This window comes from Physeter macrocephalus, chromosome 20, assembly GCF_002837175.3.
Source record: "Physeter macrocephalus isolate SW-GA chromosome 20, ASM283717v5, whole genome shotgun sequence".
Classification (NCBI taxonomy): Eukaryota; Metazoa; Chordata; class Mammalia; order Artiodactyla; family Physeteridae; genus Physeter; species Physeter macrocephalus.
Window position 1 is genome coordinate 84,535,339 of NC_041233.1, and position 23,019 is coordinate 84,558,357.

The 23,019-nt window shown below is 66.8% G+C and overlaps 1 protein-coding gene across 2 annotated transcripts; it reads right to left on the reverse strand.

Annotated features, from left to right (window-relative positions):
• Positions 1–8,722: 8,722 nt before the first annotated feature.
• On the reverse strand, positions 8,723–20,831 carry ADAM8 (ADAM metallopeptidase domain 8). 2 transcript variants are annotated; one of them, XM_024121490.3, is made up of 24 exons: positions 20,703–20,831; positions 19,478–19,581; positions 18,466–18,542; positions 18,229–18,307; positions 18,051–18,127; positions 17,703–17,886; positions 17,377–17,439; positions 17,235–17,303; positions 16,760–16,929; positions 16,580–16,661; positions 16,126–16,274; positions 15,827–16,004; positions 15,493–15,582; positions 15,216–15,405; positions 15,039–15,120; positions 14,570–14,732; positions 14,055–14,132; positions 13,347–13,431; positions 12,529–12,643; positions 11,789–11,984; positions 11,276–11,341; positions 11,048–11,092; positions 9,683–9,760; positions 8,723–9,303 (listed from the first exon to the last, which is right to left on the reverse strand). In XM_024121490.3, exons 1-24 carry the CDS (start codon positions 20,749–20,751, stop codon positions 9,253–9,255), a joined length of 2,520 nt encoding a protein of 839 aa, XP_023977258.1. In that variant the 5' UTR covers positions 20,752–20,831; the 3' UTR covers positions 8,723–9,252. The 2 variants fall into 2 exon arrangements, with proteins under 2 accessions (XP_023977258.1, XP_054937293.1); XM_055081318.1 differs by lacking the exon at positions 11,048–11,092.
• Between the last annotated feature and the right edge of the window lie 2,188 nt (positions 20,832–23,019).

Here is a 23,019-nt window from a genome sequence, read left to right on the forward strand (position 1 = left end):
CCTCGCGCCTCCCCCGGGGCGAGGCCAGCGCTGCTCTGGGCCCTGGCCTCCCAACAACGTTCTCCTGGACGGTTCCATTTTTGCTGGTGGGTGAGGCCCAGCGCGGCTGAAGGCCGAGAGACGGATCAGGCCCTCGGCTGCCTCGTTGGCTTGTTCTCTGAGGGAGCTTCTCTCCCTTTTAACAAGTGGGTCCTTTTCAGGGTCTGTGAAGGGACGGGGCAACCGGGACGGATGTCAAGCGTACGTGGGGCGCAGCAGCAGGCCTGTCTCTCTCAGGCGAGCTTGTTAGAGCCATTATTCTCATCTTCTTCCAATTACAGAACAACGTGTTGCTATGACTGTCAACGATACACAAGTGATCGTTCTGCCAGCCAGGGGTCTTCGCTGTGAATCGTGTGGGTTTCCGCCAGCCTGTTCTCTGGGCATCTTTTTGCCACTTTCTACGCGTGAGCCACATCCCTTCCAGGGCAGCTTCCCGCCCCAACCCCGTGGCAGCGGCGCAAGGAGCAGCGGGGCCGCCAGAGGGGCCTGGAGCCCTGGCCTATGGGTGCTGCGGGCCCGGCTCCTCTGCACCGGCCTCGGTGGCCCTGCCTGAACAACGCCACCCTCCGCCTCTCAGTCCCTCAGCCCTCCCCGCCCCGCAGCCCCGGTGCGGAGCCCTGCTCTCTGCCCAGGCCCCTGTATGAACTGCTCCTCTGTCTGAGCCGCCAGCCCCTCATTTTCTTCACGCCTTTACTCAGGAGTCAGGCGTGGTGCGCTTCCGTGGCCCCCACTCCCACACATCCGGCTCTGTTTTCATCTCCCCACCCGGCTCTATTTCTGGGGGGTGCACCCCTCCCCGACCCCAGGCCTCACATTTTTTTTTAAATGTCTTTATAGGAGTATAATTGCTTTACAATGGTGTGTTAGTTTCTGCTTTACAACAGAGTGAATCAGTTATACATATACATATGTCCCCATACCTCTTCCCTCTTATGACATTTCCCTGCTCCATCCCGCTCTCTGGCTCTCTGGACAGTGCGCACAGGAGAGGGTGGTGGTTCCTTGCAGGACTCACAGCGTGTTACCACTTTTGAAGGCGGGTCGGGAAGGCGCGATTTCTGTCCTGGCCACGCGGGGTCGCCCTCGGGCCAGCCTGGCGCTGCTCCTGGGCTGTGTGGGTGCGGCTGCCCCGGGCACCTCCACTTTCCCATTTCACAAAGGTTGGGGAAGCCCGGGCTGCTCACTGACCCCGACCCACCCTGGGCGGACGGTGTCACTGCTGGGCCCTCAGGATCTCATTTACACCTCTGTGCCTCCTAAGGTTTTCCCCTTAAAAATGTTTTTAAAATTATGAAATATTTAACACGTGCAAAAAGATCTGTCAGACGACGCACCAGGTACCCAAGCGTCCACCTTGCGCCCACGGAGACACTTAACAGGCCTTGGGGTCTGCTTCCTGGGCTTGGGGGAGGGCAGCCCGGCCTTAACCTCCCCGTTAACTGCCAGGCAGTCTCTGCGCCGCACAGTTCACAGCCGGAGAAAGCCGGAGTGATCTAAGACGCTCAAACCAGAGAGCTGCCTTGAGCCCGCAGCCCGCAACGGTGAGAGCACGACGGCGGCGGCACCGACGGGATGGACCAGCGGGCGGCCTCGGGGCGGCCTCCTCACGTTCCTCCAGAGAGAGCCCCGCCTCTGCTCCTCCCCCGGGACCCAGCAGGACTCGGATCCACTGCCCGTCACACGTCCCCCAGGCCCACCAGCCAGGGCAGGGGCCTCCCTCCAGGGCCCCCGAATCAGGCCCTGCCGATGCGCCCCGAGCCCAACCGTACCCGGGCTGCTCCTCTGCATTCCTGCCCCTGCTGGAGGCACAGCCCCTCCTGAGGTCCCCCCGGTGAGCCCCCTGCCTGCCCCCAGCCCCATCCCTGGGCTTAAGGCCCCTCGAAGCTAGAGTAGGGCGGGGGCTCTGGCTGGGACCCCTGCAGGGGCCACCTGTGGGCTCGTCTGCAGGCCAGCGATCCGGGGCCGCCTCTGGCCCCTGCAGCCCAGCACCTGCTCCCAGGTCCCCGTCAGGGCAGCCCTGTGCCCCGGCTTGTGTTTCCCAAGCTCCGTCCTCTGTTTCCAAAGCCCAGCCTCCGGGCTAGCCCCACGGCCACCTCCGCTGGTCAGCGAGCACATGGGCACTCCCTGACACACAGGCACGTGTGCGACGCGCACAGCAGGCTCCTGCTTCAACAAAGGGCCAGCCAGCCTCCCGCGTGTGTGCGTCTGGGTGTCTGGCCCTGGGGCACGGTGGCAGCGCCTTGCTGTGCCCTGAGGTGGAGGGAGGCTGCGGGAGCCGGCACTGCGCCCGGGCTCCTGCCCAGCTGGCAGGACACTGTGAGCTCCGGGCTGCGGGAGCTCATCTCCGTGGGCCTGCCAGCTCCTGACACCAGGAATCGACAGGGGCTGCTTGTGTCCCGGAACCCCGCGGCCGGCAGTCTGGAAGACCCAGCACACGGATCCTGCGGTCCTGGCCCCACAGGCAGGGCTGCTACCCCCACGGCAACGTGCTGCCCCCCCGGAGGCTGTGTCCAGGGCAACCCTCAGAGATGGCCCCGTCCAGGCTCTCCCAGAGGCAGGGCCCCTCCCGGGGGCAGCAGGTCCTCGGCCTCAGCCGTGCTTCTAGGGAGCTCGAGCCCCGATTCTCTCCGCAAGGGCCTCGGAGCCTGCCCTCGGAGAGCCATGGCCCTGACCTGGGCCATGGGGCCGCGGCCGTGCAGTCTGACTCAGGGACGATGCAGGCTGACTCAGAGCTGGAAGCGGTCCTGAAACCCTGACAGAGGTTTTCAGCTCTGACGCCGCTTCCTGAAACCCTGCAGGGGCCCAGGAGCTGAGTCAGTGGGCGAAGAGCGGAACCAAGGCTCCGGGGCGCCCCCCAGCCCCCCAGCCTGGATGCCAGGACACGGAAGCCAGCAGGATGCAGCCCCTGTCCCCAGCCCCCAGCCCCCCTCAGCGTCTGGGGCGCCCGGCCGCACCCGCCCACCGCCCTGAAGTCCCCGTCCAGGGCCAGGGGCCCCACGTGGCCCGGGTGGGGCCCGTCCCACAGGTCCTGGCTCCGCTCTGACCGCCCGGCCTCCAGAGCAGAGCGGGGTGATCACCACGAGGCTCTGCCGGCCCCCACAGGCTCTCTTCAGGGAACACGACCTCCCAGCGAGCTGTTTCTCCGGGGTCCTCGGGGACTTCAGGTCAGCTGACGAGCAACGCTGCCGCCCCCGGGCCCCCACGGCACACAGCACGCCGCAGACCCTCCACGTTCACAGACACAGCGATGACGGGACAGCTTAGGGCCTCTGGGGAATCGGACCCAAGTCTTCCCGTCCAAACGAGTCTCGGGCGCGGGGGAACCACACCGGCCGGGAGCCCTGGGACGCGCAGCCGGGCCGGGCCCGGGCCTCGCGCTTGTGGACACACTCGCTCAGCCCCCCACGGCGCTCTGCGCCTGCTGGACGGCGTGCGGCCACACCCGGAAGCACCTGGTCTGGGGGAGCTCCGCGTGGGTTCAAGGTCAGAGTCTGGTGGACGGGGAGCGTGGCCCCTCTGGCCTGGGAGTCCCTCTGTCACCGGGGCTGGTCTCTGTTGCACGAGTTCTCCAATTCGCTGGTCCTTCTGCTTCACCAGGTGCTCCAGCCTGGCCGCCTTCATCTGCAGGACGTGCAGGAAAACACACGTTCCTGAGGGACATGTGTCCACCCTCTGGAGCTGGGCAGCTTCCGCCCCGGGCTACAAGGTCACACGGCCAGCGGTCAGACCAAAGGCCCTCGAGTGGGGCACCCTGGACGGAGACGACGTGGGTCTCCGAAATGAGCCTGAGGGACCCAGGGGATGGAGGGCAGGACACGAGGTGGGGGGCCGGCTTCCCTCCCCCATCCCTTCCAGCCTACTCCTGGGTCCTGCCAGCCGCGGGCTGAGACCTCCGGAGCCTCCCGGCCTATCCCCTCTGCAGCCCCTCCCTGCCGGGCCCCGGGGAGCACGCCTGCTGAGGTATGGTGCAGTGCCACGTGCAAGGGTCACTTCTGAAGGGAAACAGCCAAGAAAACGCTCCCGTGAAGACTGACGGTCGGGAGGGACCGCCCAGCGCCCCCTGCTCAGCTGTCCTGCCTCGAGCGCAGCCGCTGGCCCTCCTGAGCCTCCTCCCAAGGGAGGCCACGGCGCAAGCCTCCCCTTATTGGGAACACAGAGCCTGCCTCGCTCAAGCAGGTGAAAAAGAGAATAGATTTTGAAGAGCTCATCTGCCCCCTAGATGCCGTGTCCAGGGACAGATGGCTCCAGCTGGCCGAGGCAGGGGGTCGGCCGCTCAGCAGACAGACTCCTCCGAGGACCCTGGGCAGGGTGCACCAGCAGGCCCAGTGTGCCACCACCCCATGCGGCCTGGCCACACCTCTCCCCAGTGACAAGCTGTGAAGGGCAGGGGCGTCCCGAGGCAGCACGCCGATTGAGCGAGCGTGTCCAGTTCTAATTTCAGTCGATGCAGGAGGCCCCGGCGGGGCCCGCCCAGGCCCCTGGGCTGGCGCTCCTCCACGGCCCTCCCCGAACCTGCCTTATCTCACATCAGTGACAGTCACGGGAAGGGCACTTAACTGTGTCACCATCTTAAATGGCAGGCGAACTGTTTTCCCCTCTGGGTTTCATAAAATAAAACACAAGTGGCAGCTGAACAACGCGGCGAGCAGTGTGGCTGCGGATGTTAGGGGTGCCAGACAGCCCCGCCCCGCCCAGCCAACAGCCCGCCACAACTTTACGCTCAGTCCCGTACCCTGGGTCTGCGGCACACGCAGCGCAGCGCCGTGGTGCGTATCTACTGAAAAACACACACGCCATTCAAACCCATGGTATTCAAGGGCCCACGGAGGCCAGGGCCCCCTGTGTCAGCCCAGGGGCCAGAGCCACGGCCATGGGCGCGAGGGCTGCGAGGGACCTCCCTGAGACAGCAGCTTCGTTCCTACCACGGCTTCCTCTCTGCTGTCCAACACACGCAAACCACACGATGACACCACTTTCCTACTTCCTCAAGAAAACTGAGTCAAGATCTGCGTAGCCCTCAGGAACCGTGCTGTCATCACAATTCCTGACAAGCCCTCGGACCCTGAGGCCCGACACGTTCGGCCTACACACCCGCCCCACCCCCCACCGTCTTGGGCCCAAAGATGCAGCCTGGGCTCCCAGGGGCCTGGGGGAGCACGCAGTGGTCGCCGCGTGGCAGTGAAGGGACCTGAGCGCCTCCCAAACCCAGGAATGCTGGAGACCCTCGGTGAGAGAGAGGGGAAGAGGCTGCGCCCCCAGAACCAGGAGTGCACCTTAGGGATGTGCCTTCTCTCCCTGACCCGGCCCCACGGCCCCTGGGCTGCTGGCCCGCACATCCGGTGGCAACGCCTGTGAGTCTGCAGCCCCTGGCTCGCGGGCCCCACGTTTTGATGACTGGTGAAGCTGGGTGGTCAGTCTGTGGGGATGGGGGCTTCCAGGTATCTTCGGAACATCCTGTATTTAAATAATCAAACTAAACGTGGGTCCCGCCTGCCCCCCACCGCCTCACCGCACACCAGCCCGAGCTGCTTGGAGGGGCGCCCAGGCCTGTGCCTTGACTGCCTCCTGCAGAACGCCCAGCACCTGCTCTTTCTCCAGCAGCTGCTGCAGCCCAGGGTCCAGGTGCTGCCAGGGCTTGCCGCTGGGCCCCGGGGCCTTCGGCCCGCGGGCCAGCGGAGGTGGGGCCCACCCTCTGTGTGCCCAGCAGCCCGTCTCCTCTGGAGCCCTCTGACTCCCAAGGGTCTCCGGCCCGGAGGGCGCTGAGGGGCTCGGCAGGCCTGCAAGATAAGCGGACCGCCAGCTCAGGGCCTCCGGCTGGGAGAGCGGCACACAGGGGCGCGGTGGTGTGGGAGGCTGCGCCCACACAGCGCCACGGGGGCACAGTCGGGCCTGCCGTGCCCAGGCGCAGCCCTCGGTGCCTCTGAAGGGCTTCCCCGTTTGGAGAGGTGACCATTGAACGACGGCCACGCCGCACGGCCTGTGGACAGGGCCCGGGGGCGCCCACTTGCGGGGGGGAGGGGTTGGCCATTACCAGTGTGTGCAGAGGTGGTGAGACCCATCCACAGTCTGTCAGTGTCGCCACTGCAGCTCCCGGGTCCTGCAGAGGGTTCAAACGTTGTGCAGGGAGACCGGCGGGAGGGGCTGACTCTGCTCTTGTCGCCCACAGGCCCGCCTGGGTCTCCCAGTCACAGACAGGGAGCGGGGAAGGGCTAACTGGGGGCGCTGGGCCTGAGCCCCTCTGAAAAGCGAAGCAGACGGGTCAGGCTGGAAGGGGCCCTGGCCTGGGGCCGCACCAGCAGCGCGGCCAAGACTTCACCGCAGTCTGGGCCCCAGGGCCGTGGGGACCCGGGGCTTCATCCCCACTTATTTCCTGGTTTTACTCTCTCTTTGGCAGATAACGAGCCGACGTCCAAACACAGCAGGTTCCAAGGCTGTACGACGGTACCCACACATCCAGCCCTGCCGGACGGGTCCTCGCCGGCCTCCACCTTATCCCTCACTGCACACAAGACCAGCTCGATGGCCCCAGGAGTGTTGGCCACCACCTTGCGGATCTCCTCCTCCGAGACACAGAAACCCAGCTTGTGGAGGACTCTCCTGCAGAGGAAGCAGGGTGCAGCCCTCAGAGCGGAGCGCCCTGCGGAGCCAGGCAGCAGGGCTGGCTCGCCTCCGTGCAGAGGGGCCGGGACAGGGGCACCTGCTTGCCCCGGTACCCACAGAGACCCGTGGCCATCTCGTTCCCGGCCACCCCGTCAGGGGTCACGGGACACATGGTGCCCTGTGCCTTCAGGCCAGGTGAGTCCCAGCCTGGGCCACCACCTCCCCGATAAGCGTCCCAGGGACTCTGCGGAGGACTCATCCTCTTGCCTGAGTCTCCTCTGTTCTGGGCGGAAGTCCTGCTAGCTCACCTCCAAAGCGCTCAGAGCCTGACCTCTCACCATGTCTGCCTGCAGCTGCCATCCTCTCGCCTCTGGGGGCGGGGGCAGCCCACCCCTCCTCCGCCTCCCCCGAAGTCCCCTGTCTCCTCAGAGTAAGTCCTCAACCCTGCCACGGCAGTGACCCCCCCCCCCAAGGCAGTGTCCTCCGAGGACCCTTGGTGACATCCCCTCCCCACTGCAGCCCCACTGTTCCCTGTCACTGCCTTATGGTTTCTGCCTCGTTGCCCCTCATGGGACTTGTCACAGCTGACACTGGTCCCATATCTTCATTTATCTGTCTTCCCCACAGACGTACAGCCCCATGAAGGCAGGGGCCCATGTTGTCTGCTGGGCCTGAGCAGAGCCTGTCACCCAGAATTGTTGGCGGGTGGGTGGGTGAGCGAGAGGTGTGGTCAGCATGATCTGGACACGCAGTGGGAGGGCAAGGCTGGTGCCCCGGTGAGCGGGTCTCGAGCTGACCGGTGCTGTCCTCTTGGCGGGGAGCCCCCAGGAGCCCCAGGTTGGACTGGACAGTGTCAGGGAGACCCACAGCAGGGACACAGCCTGAAAAGTTGTCCCAGGGGCTGGGAGGGGCTGGGGGGAGGCGGCCCGTCCAGGCCAGCCTTGGAGAGTGAGGAGTGGGGCCCCAGCAGAAAAGGCAGGGGGCGGAAAGCCCGCCGCGAAGCCCTGCCTGTTGAGAATGCTCCAGTTGCTGAGCTGTGGTCCGTGTTGCAGGTAGGGATATAGCTGTGCAGGTCCACGAGCCGGGGGCGGAAGAGCTTCACAATCGCCGCCAGCATCACTGGGGCAGAGAGGGCGGGGGCGCGGGGTGAGCTAAGAGTCCTTGGATTCCTTGAATCATCAGTCATCCAGGGCATCCGAGGTGGATGAGGACGGAGAGGAGTCCTGGGGAGCGCCCGCAGGCTGTGGGCGCCCCAGGGGGGAGGGCTGTGAGAGCCGGCGGGGTCAGAGGAGCTGCTAGGAGACCCCCAGTCTGCCCCATCCTCCCCGGGGAACGCGGGGTCCGGGGGCAGAGGAGGAATTCCTGTGGCAGGTTGAACACATAGCCGGGCCCTCTCTTTGCCGCATTCCTCCTCCTTTCGGGGCCATCGAGGCAACGCCCCTCCCACGTCCTGCCCACTCCTTCCAGAGGCCCCTCACGCCCTGCCTCTGGGGTCTTCTGCATTTTGCAGGGAGCCCGGGGGGCGGGGACCCTTCCGGGGCCGCGGCACATCTCTCTCGGGGCTCCCGCTGGCCGGGAGGGATGGATGACCGCTGGGCTCTTCCCCTGAGCAGAGAGCGCCAGGGCCCGGCTGACAGGCGGCGGCCCTGCGGCCTGGACAACCGGCGTCACCCCGGCCCCCGTCGTGGCCGCCGCCCCGCCCTCACCGCCGTCGCTGAGTCCCGGGCCAGGTGACGCTTGCGGCGGCTGAGCGGCAGTGCGTCCAGCCAGGCGCAGAGGCCACGGAGGGCGCCGGGCAGCAGCGGCGGCCGGGCCGGGGGGCTCGGCCTGGCGGCGCCCAGCGTACCTGCGCCCAGCGTGGAGCCGGGAGGGTGGTCGGGCCGTTGCCGGGAGACGGCGGCGGAAGGGCGGGGCCGTTGCCGGGAGACCGGAGCGGGGTCGGAAGGGGAGGGGCGCCGGCCACGTTGGGTGCTAGCGGTCCGCTCCGCGCGCGCGCGGACCGGGCTGCTTAGTTTAGGCAGAGGAGGGCTTACGATAAAGTCTAAGAAGAAAAGAAGGGGAAAGTCTGACCTTACCCATTTACAGTAGCCTTTTATTTTAACAAGCACTGGACCCTTAAATCTTATAAATTCCACATGGTTTCGCATGCAACATTTTCCACCGATCTCCCGTCATTTAGAATTTGATCAATAATTTAATTGTAGAATACAAAAACTTTATTATAAAGTTTTCAGCCCTACCGAATGTGCATCTGAGGTTTCCAGAGACCCAGAGAAGACACCAGTGGCAGTCTGGAGACACACGTGGGTGAGGAGGCACTGGCCTGGCCCCCGTTCCTGAGGTCAGGACAGCAGCCGAGGGCTCGACCGCGGACTCCTGGGCGAAGAGGGCCTGGGCTGTGACCGTGGGGTGCTGAAGAGTGACCTTGGCCATGAGGAGTTGGTTCTTCCGCTAGGGCTTTTCACAGTGGACCCAGCCCTCGGGGAGGGGGACGGAGGGCCTGGGGCCAGGCAGCTGGTCTGTCAGTGCTGGTGGCGAGGTCACATGACCACAGGCAATGTCCAGACAGGTGCACAGATGTCCCCCAGGGTGCTTTGAGCTCGGGCCCCATCACCTCCTCTGGACGGGGGGTTTCAGAGCAACCTTTGGGCCAACAATTCCCTTGGAAAAGGAAGAAAGAACTGACATTAAAAACCATCTGCTACAAAGAGCACAACTGAATCTCATTTTCTTTTACTTTTCTTAAAATTTGGATCCTCAGTTCATCCAACGTTATGACTGTGCTCAGAGCTCAGAGCTGAGTGGAGACAGCCCAGGTATTAACAGCTGATGCTTTATCAAGAATAGACTTCTGTACTTACACTAGTGGAGAAAAAGACACAGTAACAGCTGGAAGCAGTGGCAAGCACTGAAAAGTCCTCTGACAGAGTAGAGGGCGGATGTTATACCCTCTCAGGGCTGTGCCCCAGGCAGTCAGCTGGGGACAGACAGCTCGCTCTGCCCGGCCAGGTGGGCACTGCCCTGTGTGTGAGGGCCTCACCTGAGTGGGTCCAGGCTGGGCCCCTCCGGCCCTGGGCTTGACGGGTGGCATCGGTGGAGTGCAGGTTGGCCTGACGACCTGGAAGGAGGTAGACACAGCTGATGGCCAGCTGGGCCAGGGCGCCAGCTTCCCAGCACCTTCTAGAAAGTTCCCTGGGTGCTCTGCTCTGCTCCAGACCGGCCTGCACGTTTCTCTTCGCTGAGCTCTCTACAGAAAAGTGCCCCCAACCCCCTCCCCACCCACAGCTGTCACTGCCCCGAATGAAACCCAAATTGGCAGGGCCCCCATTCCTGGGCCCATCGGCTTATCTCACTGCCCCGCCCTCTTCCCTCAACTCCCCCCCTCCCCCCCCCCCCACATTACCCAGGAAAAGCTCTTAAATTGCCAGAATGTGGGTCTTCGGAAGCTCTAAAGCAAAGGATCCACTACCAGAATTTGCATTTGTTTGCATCTCAGCTTTCCTGGGGCCAGGGCTGGAGTGGAGAAGGAAGGCCTCCAGCTGGGGCCCTGCTCAGCCCAGGCAGCTCATTCCAGCGCCAGAGGGACAGGGTGGGCCCAGCACACCGAGAAGGGCCCTGATGAGCAGAGGGGGAGAAGTCGCCTGCACTTTTCTCCCCCAGCACAATTCCCTGGCTGCCACCATCTCCTTGGCCAGAAATCTCTCGGCCCAACCCCCCTTCCCTGTTTGGCCTGTCAAAACCCCTCCTAAGACTTTTTTACGGACTATTTTTGTAACTTCACTGTAACTCTAAAATTAATTCAAAATAAAAAGCAAAAAATAAAGAATCTCCGTTAAGCAAACGCCACAGTAATGGTTGTCGTCGGCGAGATCCACCCACGGAGGCACCGCGGGTCAGCTCAGGAAGTAACCAGCCGGGCATCGCTCCAAGTATCTCCACGACATTAACCGCTGAGGGAAGACGGGCCCTACAGAGATTCGGAGCCCTGCAGACACCACTGCAACCAAGTGATGACTCCACACCGCCTGGTGGACAGGCTGCCGCGGGGGGCCCCCCAGTCTCCTGGTGGGCGGAGAGAGGAGCCTGGGTCTCCCTGCCTCACTATTCGCCAGACCAGGTGACCTCCCCGCCTGCCGGGAGGTGAGTGTGCCTGTCCAGAGGTGCGCAGGACCCTTGGCAGTACCCACGGGGCTCCCAGCAAAGGAGGGGACCCGCCAGGGCCAGACCTCAGGACAGGCGGGAGGGGCTCCCGAGCGAGCCCAAAGGCAGGGCCTGCTGGGGCTCCAGGGACTCACATTGGGGAGAGAGCCTTCCCAAACCCCTGAAGTCTCAAACCAAAGGCAGCGCTGCGATGGAGCCCCCAGCCGCGCACACCCCTGTGCCCCTCCCCCGGTGGTCCTCTCACCTGCTTGGCCACTGGGAGGCGCTTGGTGGGAGGGGCAGGTCTGAGCTGGTGGGAGGGGAGGAGCCGTCAGGACCCCAGTTCCCCCGGGTTCCGTTCATGTCAGCCCCCTGAGGGTGCAGTGGCCACCACCCTAGGGCCCCTGGCCCACCAAATCCAGCCCCAGACCCTCCGCCTCCCAGGGTCTGCTTTATGCCACCTCGATGGCCCCTCTGCCAGCCCCCCACTCACCTGGCCCGGGGCCTGCCGGGTATACACAGGAACCGGGGACGGTGTGCTGGACATAGCGGCTGGAGGCTGCAGGAAGCCGGCCGTGAGCCTGGGTCTCAGGGCGGCCACGTCCGGGGAGCCCCGGCTTCGGAGCTGCCCCCACCCAGCTGAGGACCCAAGGTTCCGGCCCCTCCCAGAGTGGGAGGAACAGAGCCCCGTGTGTGCACAGGGGCGCCATCCTGCCCGCCGCTGGGCAGGGCCCCAAGTTATGCCCCCTTCCCACCGCCCTGGGGACGCACATGGCAGCAAGGGCGTCTGGGCCTCAAAAGCGCCCTGAGGCGGACCTGGCACAGGCCTCGAGCCTCAGATCCAGTTCTGTCACCAGCTCCTGCGGGCCCTCAGACCGCTCGTCCTAAAGCCTCATTTCGCCTCTAAATGGCAGTCGTGGTGGCCGCTCTAAGCCCCAGGGGACCGTATCCTGGCCTGAGCTTTGGGGGTGGCCTGGGGAGCCCGCTGGGGATGCTTGGTGCTTACAGCAGGGGGTGGCCACTTAGGGGTCACTGCGGAAGCCGTGGGTTTGGGGGGCGGGCTGGGGTGGGAGGAAAGGTCCGGCTCTGGGGGCCCCCCGGTGGGAGCCGGGGCCCTGCCCTTCACGGGTGCCCTGTGCCCCTCGTGGAACAGGGGGTTGGAGAGCCCCACGGCCGTCTTGGGCAGCTTGGGCGCCACATGCCTGGGGAGAAATAAGATGGGTCAGTGCTTCCTGGCCTCAGGATTCAGCCCAAGGACTTGGGGCTCCTGAGTGTGGGAACCCTGGCCTGGCCAGAGGCCCACTTAGCTGCAGCTGCCCCTCCAGGTGCGCCAGTGACAGCCGCGCGCAGAGGGAAAGGCAGCCTCACGTGTCCTGGCCCCACCGGCTCTGGGGTCCAGGTGGGCCCGCAGGAGGTACTTGGAGGCCACTGGGCAAGTGTGTCCTGCTGCGGCCAGCGTGGGGGTCGAGGTCCCCCCAGAGTGAGCAGCGGGGACACCCAGAGCCCAGGGCAGGCTCAGAGCGCAGTGTCCACCGAGGGCGGTGGGCCGGCGCCCACTGGGGTGCAAGGGGGAGACGGGGTCCTCTCTGAGTTTCCACATCACCAGCCTGTCACCACAACCCACACCTGCTCCCGTGTCAGTGAAGGCGGGGGCCCAGAGCGCGTTCTCCCGCTCCAGCGGTGCGAGCAGGCGACTCGCTCCGCACACACACGCTGAAGCTCTCTGCAAGCCCAGAGCTCGCTCACCTCCTCCGGGCGGGACGCCGGGCTTTGCGGTAGACGACCACGCCTGCCAGGGTCAGCGCCACAAGCACCAGGAGCGCCGCAGGCACCAGCACGCCCGCCAGGAGGCTCCCGGACACTGTGGGGACACAAGCGGCCAGCTGCCACCAGGGCCGGACGTGCCTCGAGGCAGCAGGGGCTGGGAGGGCCCGCGGGAGGCTCAGCGCCTGCCCAGGCCAGCCTGGGGCCAAAGAGGGGCCTGAGGAAGGCGCCCCCTCCTTGGCCACGCCAACAACCCCGAGCCCCGGGCCCCCTGCGAAGGCCAGGGCCATCTGAGGACCCTCGGTCCTGAGAACCGGTACACGACGCCCGCGCTCCGGGCTCTCAGGGGACCAGGTGGAGGGCTTGGCGGTGGGCGGCCCCAGGCCCTCAGTGACGTGGGTGCGGCCAGGCCAGGCCCTGTAGGCCCGACCGCTGGGGAGGAAGGCACTTGTGGGGGCGGGGGGCCCCGAGGGTCCCGGGCCCAGGGTGGGGCGGAGCACCCAGCAAGGAGCTGGTGCCGTCCCCCGTTGCTCCTGCAGCCCTCCCTCTGGGACGGGCCCCCCTTCTCCTGTAGGGCCGAGGTGGGGACTCGGGATCCTCCTGGTCCCCGCCTCGGACCTGTGGGGTCTGGAGGCCGGGGGCTGCAAGGCCACATCTTCAACATGCCCCTCACGGTTTAGGGGCCCACGGCCTCCTTCTCGGCCCCTCCCAGGTGGCCTGAGAAAAGGCAGGGCCCGCAGCCAGACCCCCCGGGCTTGTGAAGGTGTGTGAAGGCGCAGGGAGGGGCGGGCCCTGCCTACCTGTGCGCACGTTAGACAGCAGCTCTGCGCAGTAGGGCGGGGCCCAGCCCGGGTGGCAGTGGCACTGGTCCTTGTGGTTGCACACCTGTGGGACGACCAGGCATCAGGGCCTCCAGACCCCCACCTGCCGCACCGCCCAGTGGCCACTGAGGCGCCGTCTGCTCTGCTGGGGCCCCTACTGACAGAGGACAAGCTAGGGGTCCAGGACCGCCACCACCCAGGTTTCGTCAGATGTGCTGATGGCAGCAGCCCCTCCCCGGGTGAGGGAGGAGGGCTCTGATGGGACGCTGCGGGCTTTCTGAGCAAAGCAGGCATCGCCGCAGGACGGGCAGGGCAACTTTGGGGCAGGCTGTCCTCCTGAGACGGGGGCACAGGGGGGCGCTGCCCCAGGGCCCCCAGTTTCAAGCCCTCAGAGCTCTGACCTCCCCAGCGTCACAGCACAGGTTACTAAGAGCTCAGAATAGGACACTTCACATCAGACCGGCCTGGCCCCTGTGTCCACCGGCACCGTGACTGCCCCGGGCTTCCGTGTCCACACGGGACGCCCAGATCCCTGTCAGTTCCAGCCTCGGGAGGCCCCAGCGGGCTCCTGGCACGGCCCCAGGGCACCAGCCTCTGCCCTCTGTTTGTCTGGGCTATCCTAAGCACAGCCTGCGCATCTTTCAAGCCCAAAGGGCTGGTGGCAGGCCATCCCCTGGGCCCACGTACCCCATGGTTGCTACACCGGGCAGAGCAGTTTCTGGATCTGTAGACATGGAGGTCCTGGCAGAAGCCTTTCCAGCAAATCTGGAGGGCAGTGGGGGTCTCCGTAGGCAGCCAGTCTAGACCCCTGCTTGAAGCACCCCAGCTCTCCACCATCAACCAGAGCCGACCCAAAACCTGCGTCTGGGCTTCGGAGGGGCAGGCCACGGCCTTCACACCCCCGGTGGCCTCGCCCACAGCCCATCTGCTGGCCGGCCTTGGCCACGGGGAGAGGCCGTGCCCGGCCAGCCCTCTGCTGCCACCAGGGCCACAGAGGACCGGCCCCGCCCATCCCCAGAGGGCTTTCATGACAAATAGTCTTCAAACCCATTAACTGAGAAGGGTCTTCTCCAGCACCCCACATGCGCCTTCCGAGCTTCAACCCAGAACAGAGCCCCCCTCCAGCCGCCACCACCCTGCTCTGGGCCCCGCCAGCTCGCCCTGGGGTCCAGCAGCCCGACCGAGAGGCACGTCCGGCCCACCTGCTCCTTGCCACACTTGGTGCCTTCTGGCACTGGCTCGTACGCACTGCTGCTGTCCTGGACAAGAGCCTGGCATTCACCCGAGGAGGAGGCGAGGGTGCAGGAACCCCGCTCCGGGGGCTTCAGCCCCCCCTCACAGAACAGAGGGCCACACCTGTTGACCCTGAGAACAGAGGGACGTGCGTGGAGCCAGCTCCGCGGGGGCTCCTGCTCGGTGGTCACCACCGTGCTCAGCGCGCCAGGAGCCGTGGCTGAGGCCCTGGGTCCACCCGCAGGGGTCCACAGCCCCGCCACAGTGACCCACTCTCCCAAAGGGCAGCATGCTCTGGCCTGGGGCTCCTGCAGGGCCAGGTAGGCCCCCGGAGAGGCCCCTGCCTCAGCTCCCGGACTCCTTTGTGCAGAGGGCTCTCTTGGTGGAAACATTCCGCGCCCTGGACCCAGGGGGGTCGGGCCACGGGCGGACGCTCACCTGCCCAAGTCCAGGGGGATCCTGCCCCTGCAGCCTGCGGAGATGCTGTAGCTGTAGCACGTCTCCACGGCAACCCGAGCGCCTGCGGGGCAGGAGAAGGTCAGCCCTCCGGCTCAGGACCCGCAGCCACCCTGGCAGGCCTGAGGGTCCCACGACCGGGGCCCATGCCCGCCTCACCTGGCCCCCACAAGTCCCGGCACCTCTGGGCCACCGTGGGGCAGGCCCCATTGTAGCAGTAGCCCCCCGGGCAGGGCGTGCCGTTCTCCCAGAAGGCGTCCTCGGGACACACGGGCTGCCGGCCGTCGCAGTACTCCCCGAGGTCACACTGGTCCTTTGCAGGGCGGCACGGCTCTCCGGCCGGCTTCACCTGGTCCAGCAGAGCCAAGCTCACCGCGGGAACAGGAGGCCCCCAAACACCCACGCCTGCTGCTGTGCCCCAGAACCCCAGGCTCACCCTGCACTCGTGGCAGCAGGTGCCGTGGGCACACTCGGCCCCCTTGGCCAGCAGGCAGGTGCTGGCATTGCAGCAGCGGTTCTGACAGTCCTGGGGGGTGGGGGCAACGGCGAAGGTCTGAGCGGGCTGCACACTGGACCGGCCCCCGGCCCTTCCCTCGGGTGGTCCGGCCCCTCCCACCCGTGAGCCCGGCCGTCGTTTTGGTGTCAGAGGACAGGAGGTGTGGCTGTGCGCGCGCAGGGTGCCGGGGGTCAGGAATGGTCGCCCCAACCTGTGGACGGGGACCGGCCCCCATGTGGGCGGGCAGAAAGCAGGGATGGCCGGGGGCCCGTACCTGGGGGGCGCCGCAGTCGCATTGCTCCCCACGCTCCACGAACCGGTTCCCGCACACGGGGCCGCCCACCAGCCGGTCAGGGTCCGGGGCGACCACCAGGCAGGCCGTCCGGGGCTTCTCCACGAACGTCTCCAGGTCAGCCCGGCTGCAGTGGCTGAACTTTCTGGGGAAGTTGGAGCTGCGGGGAGGGGAGTCCCTGTCATCAGAAGGGTGGGTGGGCGGGGGCCGGCCTCCCGTGCCCTGCGGCACCCCTGCTCGGCGGGAGGCCCTCGGGCGTGCCGGCCGGGGCCGAGCCTCACCCGATGCTGGCCGCCATCACGCAGCCACCGCCGTCCCGCGGCACCGGGCAGTAGCAGTCCTGGATGTTCTCGTCGTGGTCCATGCCCAGGTTGTGGCCCATCTCGTGGGCCATGGTGCTCGCCACGCCGATGGGGTTCGGGCTGTGGTCCTACAGGAGGGGCCATGCTGGCTGGGGCCACTCTGGTGGCCAGTCCCCCGCCCACCCCCAGCAGGCTGAGGGGCTCGGCGGTGCCTCCTGCCAACATCACTTCTTCAAACCTAAAGCGTCAGTGCATCCTTCGGAAGAGGCAGCTGCTCAGGTGTCCAGGGGACAGCGTAGGGACCAGCAGGTGGGCCGGAGCCCTGAGGCGCCCCCCGCAGGCCCCAGCTCAAGCTCCGATCCCCACTCCCTGCCCCCACCCCCGGGGGCCAGCTCCAGCCCCTGTCCAGCAAACCCAGCTGGACCCCCCGCACCTGGTTCACAGCCCCCGAGTCCTGGGAGCACATGGTGGACACCCTGGCCAGTCCCACGGTGGTCCCTGCGAAGTCGACCCCGCTGGGAAGGAGAGCAGTGTCTGCACGTGGACACCTCGGAACCCGCGTGCCCTGGGGGCCCCCTCGTCCTGGCGGCAGCGTGGCCCTCCGCCCACTCACGTGATGAACTGCGCGTTGTCGTGCAGGTGCCGCCCCGCCAGGTCTCGCACTCGCCAGGACAGGAAGTTATTCAGCGTGGTGTCGGCCTGGGTGCTGACGTGAATCTTGTCCCCACTGTTCCACATCTCCAGGCCCACGAGCACCACGCGGAAATTGAGCTCCTGATAAAGCTGCCAGAGGACAGCGAGCCCCGAGGGTCAGGTTCCAACGGTGAGGCCAGCGGAGGGCCAGAGGTCCCCCCAGCGTCCGCTGCGATGGGACAGGTCACGAGGGCTGGGGCAGAGTCCTAGCCCCCCCATCACCTGGCGGATGGTTCTACCGGCAGCCGGGCACCCCCCATGGCCAGCCCTCTCCTCCTCTCCAGGTGCCCTAACAGGCCTCTACAGCCGGGGTTCCTGTCGGGCTGGGTGTGTGCTGCCGCGGGGTCCCGGCAGCCCCTGCCGAGAGGAAGCCCCCAGGGCGAAGCGGCCCCCACCTTGTCCACGTGGTTGACCACCTCCAGCACCCGCTGGCGCACAGCCTCTCTGCTCCCCAACCACTGGAACTGGAGGACAGCAGACCCTCAGCTGCAGCCTGTCGGCCCGCCTGCGCCCGCCCCCCGGCCCCGCCCCAGGTACCTCTGTGCTGTCCGTGACCACGAACAGCTCCACGTAGCGGGTGTCTCGGGGCACGGGCCGGTTCTGAGGAGTGGGGACAAGAAGCTGCTCAGCCACCCAGCCGCAGCCCACCTGTGCACCCTGAGCATCCCCAGGCCCCACAGCGCCGGGGCGGGGGGCTCCGGCGCAGACTAAGGAGCCGGCTCTGCAGCCAGCGCGCAGCCAGGCCCAGGCCCTCCCCAGCCACGGGGGCGGCAGGCAGCACCCCCGCTTCGCTGGGCACCCAGGAGTCTGGGGACGCATGGGGCCAAGCGGACGGGCAAGCAGCGGGCAGGGCCTCCCCTCACCCGGGGCCTGAGGGCCGCCGAGACCCGCGGCCCCAGGATGGTCTCCAGGCTGCTGTCGTTGACCCCGCAGGTGCCGGTCTTCTGCTGCAGGTGCTGTGCCTGGTACAGCGCGTGTTGCCCCTCTTCCCCGCCCCCATCCAGGGGCTCGATCAGGTGCACGGTGGAGCCGGCCCGGAAGAAGCCCCTGAGGCGGAGCGAAGCCCGCGGCTCTGAGTTAGTGAGGGACCCCAGGGCAGCAGGTGCCCCCGGCCCACCCCTCTCTCTTCGGCCTCAGTTCACTTCGCTGGAGAGTGAGACAGTGCTGGGCCCTGACGTCCTGACGCGCCCCGCCTGGTCGGCAGCACCCACCTGAGGCCGGCGCAGGTGCTGAGGCTGGCGGCGGAGCCCTGGTGCCCCTCCACGTCGCCCTGGTAGAAGCAGTGGTCCTGCGGGGTGGGGGGGACGGACGTGAGGGCTCCGCTGCCAGTGTCTGCACTCCCCGCACCGCCGCTGCTGGCCTTGGGGAGGGTCACTCGGGGGGCCATACCTGCCTTGGCAGCTGCTCTGTCACCTGGGAGCCATCGGCGGCCGTGTAGGTCTCCACGTAGCCCGAGCCCACCAGGTCCCTGGAAAAGAGCCCCCGTGATGCTCTGCGCCCCGCCTGCCTGCCCCAGAAGCCACCGCTGGTGTGGAGGAGAGGCTGGGCCAGGGAGCTGGATGCCCAGGACACAGGTGTGCTGGGGGCAGGGGTGGGGGCAGGCTGCAGCCTTAGGTCCCTGCTCACCTGTTCTTCCGAAGGTGCAGGGTGAAGGTGTGCCCTTGGGCCCCCAGGATGTAGCTCACACTCTCCGGGTACAGGCCCTGAGCCGGGAGAAAAGGGAGGGGTCTAGAGAGAGGGGCCCTGCCCCGGCCACGCCCACCTCAAACCTGGGGGTGGGTAGCACGGGGCCAGTAGGAGGAGGTGGGGCCTCGGGCCGTACTGGAGGCAGTGGGCAGGTGGGGAGCTCCACCCGGAACCGCCTCGGGTGCCTCAGGCCTCGGTTTCCTCACAGGTCCACACAGGGAGAAGGAGAACGCCCCTTACCAGGAAGCAAGGGGAGGGGGGACACAGCCCCTGACAGGCAGCCTTAGAACCCAGGTGGCAGAGGTGACCCGCCCCTGCGAGGCCCCGCCCCTTCCAGCCCTGGGCCCGGCTGGCGGGGCGCCCCCAGCCCGCAGCTGACCCCTAGGACACCGTGCGCTGTGGCCGCACCCCCCGGTCCGGACGGGGCTGTCCTCGACACACACTTGGGCGCGTCCATCCGCACACCCGCCCAGACGCAGGCGCACACGGGGCAGGTCTCAGGAATGCCCCCAGGAGCCCCGGGGAATCCCAGCCCGGCCCCAAACGCCCGAGAGGCCTAAGCTGCGCCCCTGCTGAGCCATCCCGTCCGGTCTCGGAGGAGTCTGACTAATCGCTGCAGTGAAACTGGGGAGAGGCCGCGGCTGGCGGAGCTCCCGAAAGGAAGACGGGGAGGCCCAGCCGGCACCCCCCACCCCGAGGTGGGGCGGCTGTGGCCCTGCCCAAGGGTGGGCGGGCCGGAAGAAGAAGGTGCGGCCTGGGGGGAGGAGGAAGGCGGCCCAGGGAGAGACGGCCCAGGTGGGCTGTGAGCTCCCCAGGCGCCTGGCCCTCAGCCCCAAAGGCGGCCCCTCACAACTCGCTGGGCGCGCGGGGAGCTATCACCCTGCTCACAGACAGAGACGGGCTCTGAGGGGCCAGGGACGGACCCCCAAGCCAGCCTCCTGCCCGGGCTTACCAAGTGGGAGGGCAGCGCTCGGCGGGTGCGGGGCACTGGCAGGCGCCGGGGCCTCACCACCTTGTACTGCTCCACGTGGGGCAGGGAAGCCCTGGGGGCGGCCTCTGCAGGAGAGGGGGGTCAGCAGGCGCACAGGGCTCCCCCCGGCCCTGGGGGTCCCTCCCCAGCCTGCTGTGCGCCGGCACCTCCTCCTGGGGGATCGCCCGGCAGCGTGGGGACCGCAGACTCTGAGGCCTGGCCGCCCAGCCCAAGTGGGGTTCTGCGTGAAAAAGGCCACAGGACCCCCGCCCTGGGTGGGGTCGGGCAGACTTGCGCCCAGCAGTGCCCAGAGACCTCGCCCAGCTCCTGCCCTTCCAGGAGCCCACCAGGCTGCCTCCCAGACCCTGGGCTGACCCGGATGCCCCCTCCCCCTCAGGACGAGGACACACACAGGCCCCGGGCGGGGGGAGGGGTGGGGGGGCACGGGGGGACGGGTCTGCTCGCCCAGCGCTTCCAACTAATCACGTGACCGCATCTAACGGGGAACTGGCAGCCCTCTTCCGCAGGGGTCACCCAGCCCAGATCTAGAAGCTGCCCGGTATCCAACAACAGACAGCAGGGACCCAGCCCAGGCCCAGAGTGGGGACCTACTCCCCAGCTGACTCTTTTCTCCTTCTCTCAAGGTGTTAATGGTTGTGTCTCTGTAACCGCTACCTGGCAAACCTCCCGGAGTGAAGGCCAGTGGGGAGGGGGGCGGGCCTGCCCCGTAAGCGCCCTCCCCCCCGAACCCCAGGAGGCTCTCAGGAGCTAGGGTGGGGGCCAGGGCCAGCAGCACAGTCAGTCCCCCCAGAGGAGAGGCAGGTCCCCAGGTGGCAGAACAACCCCCTGGGGCGCCCCCAAGCCCTCGGCTCCAGGCCACTGGTCCTCGGCCCTCCCCTCCCCGCCAGGCTGGGGGGTCCCCGTGGAGGTGGGCAATCCCCCCGAGGCCCCGGAATGGAGCCGAAGCAGCCAGGTCCTCCACCCTGTTCTGTCCCAGGCGGTCCCCACCTCCAGCGCAGGAAACGCCCAGGTGGCCGTTTCCCCACGCACTTCCCTTTTGAAGGTTCCGTGTGTACACCGCCCAGGGCCTCCCCGCCGCATGGCCACCTCTGCGCCGCCGAATCCGAGACCAGCCCAGAGCCCCGCGCAGGGAGCAGGGGACCAGGCGACCGGACCAGCCAGAGCCAGATGCCCAGCGCTCACTCACCCTGTAGCCACAGCGCAGCAAAAAGCAGCAGGAGCGGGAGGCCGTGCATGGCTGGGGGAGTGGGGCGGGCGCAGTCCGGATCCGAACCCACGGTTCCGGGGGTCCGGGGAGAAGGTGCTCCGTGCTCAGGCTGGCTCTGGTCCTACCCTCGCCTCTGAGGCTCGTGCCCTCGCGCCCCGCCCTGCCCCAGCGACCAGCCCCCTGCCCGCAGCCAATCAGCCCCTCGGGGCCGGGCCTGGGCACCTGAGGGCGTGTCCCGCCCCCACCCCGCCTCCCCGGTCTCCTTCTGGTCCCCTGGGGCTCCTGGACTGTGTCCCGTATCCAGTGTTCACCACACAGAAGTTTTGTCAACGTGGACTGAATTAAGCAGGGCAGGTGCACAGACTAACCTGGACCACTCCTGCAATTGCATCCCCCAGGCAGGTGAGGAGATAGGCTGGGGCTGCCGGGGCCCCGCCGCGGGTGGGGGCGCGAGCGGAGGCCCTGCTGCGCGTGAGGCGTGCGAAAGCTCCAGCAGCCCACGGCCAGCCCTGCTCCCGGCTCCTGAGGCCTCACTGGGGAGACTGAGCAAGGGGAGCACTCAGCTGGGGCTGCTGGCCAGGTGCCGGGCAGCCGCCTGGCTCAGGGACCAGACCCTGCTCTGTGGAGAGGGCGGATGTGGAGGCCCAGTGGACAGCCCTGGGATGCGGTCGCTATGGGCCAAAGTCTGCAGCTGCCTGCCCGCTGCTGCCCCCAGCCCCCAGTTTCTGCCCGCCCTGACCTGCCCTGCAGGCTGGGGCCACCCCACTCTGGCCTGGTACCTGGGGACCCAGGCTTCTTGCACCTGAGCCGGCCGGTGGCACCTCAGCCTCATTCTGGATGTGCCCCTGGGAAGGCAGGACATCAGAGCATGTCAAGGCCTCAGGTGAAAGGGTGTGGTGCCCACAGTGGGTCCAGACCAGAGGTCAAAGTTCAATGGACCATCATTTCCCCCAAAGTGAACAGCAGAAAAAGGAAAACATGGCAGGAGGGGTTTGCACCCACTTTGGGGTAGCTCGGGCGTGGGAGACAGAAGCCCCCAGGGCCACAGTGAGCAAGGAGCACAGGCAGCTTGTGTCCTGGAGCCCACACATGACCGTGTTTCACGCAACGACGCGTGTGAACCACCCCGAACCCTCCTGGCCGTTTTACTTCTCTTTTTTGATACCGCGTGTTATCTGATAGCAGAAGCTCAAAGGCTACGTGTCCCTATTTGGGCAAAAACCCCAACAGCTGCCAGGACTACACGCTCTGCTGCCCAGACCTCAACAGGGAACTTGGCAACAGGGGCTCAGCACTGGCACCCCCCACCCCACCTACAGGACCAACGTGGGTCCACAGAGAACCCTTCCCCAAGCCCACAGGGTGCTCCCCTCCCGCTGTCAACACCTGCAACCCGGAGGTGTCTCCTTCAGGAAAGCCCGATGCCCAGAGCCCAGGACACGGACGCAGGGCTTCTGGGCCTCGGGCCAGGAGGGAGGGCCAGTGGGCGCCTCTGCTCAGAGCCTGTGTTGCAGAAGCCGGACCGTGGCATTTTGGGTGCACCCACACGCACTGCAGCTTAGAAGAGGAAGCGAAGCAGTCTGTGGCTTGAGTCCAGGCCCCCAGCTCAGGGTGCCCCCTCCGCAGGGCAACAGCGGGTCTGGGAGCTGCTCGACCCCTGCCCCTAGGGGAACCCTGTCGTTCCTCATCTGCCGGGGGGGGTGGTGCACCTGGGGCAGGCGGTCCGAACTGAATTTTGAAAACGACACACGTGGAATTCTGCAGGAAAAGGTAGGGTGGCCGGGAAGGGAGCAGAGCTGCGCAGAGGTATTCACCGCAGGCCACACCTGGGCCTGGCCGTTCCACCCACTTCCCGATGGGAGGGGCTGGACGAGGCTGGGCCTAACAGGACACAGGCCACAGCCTCAGCCGCCCGCCGGCCCCAGGCAGCTCTTTCATCCTCAGTGGGCGTGTCGGTGACTCACCCCCCAAGCTGCTCCAGCTTCGGGACAAGGGGCTGTGCTGCCCCCTGCTGCCTGGAGCAGTCCCCTGCCTGCAGTGTGAGGGGTTCCTGCTGACCCCAGGGAGCCCAGCCCCACTTCACAGGGACACGTGTGGACATCGGGCCCAGACCTCGCCCCCGCCTGGCACCTTGGTAACTGTCCTGATGTTGTTCAAAGGCCATGTGTTCTCTGTCTGACTTGAAACCAAAAAACTCTTTAAAGGGACTCTGCTCGCTTCAGGAAAGCGCGCAGACAAGCAGACCCTCTCTGGTCTGAGTGCACGAGCCCCGAGAAACGACAGGAGCTGAGTGCAG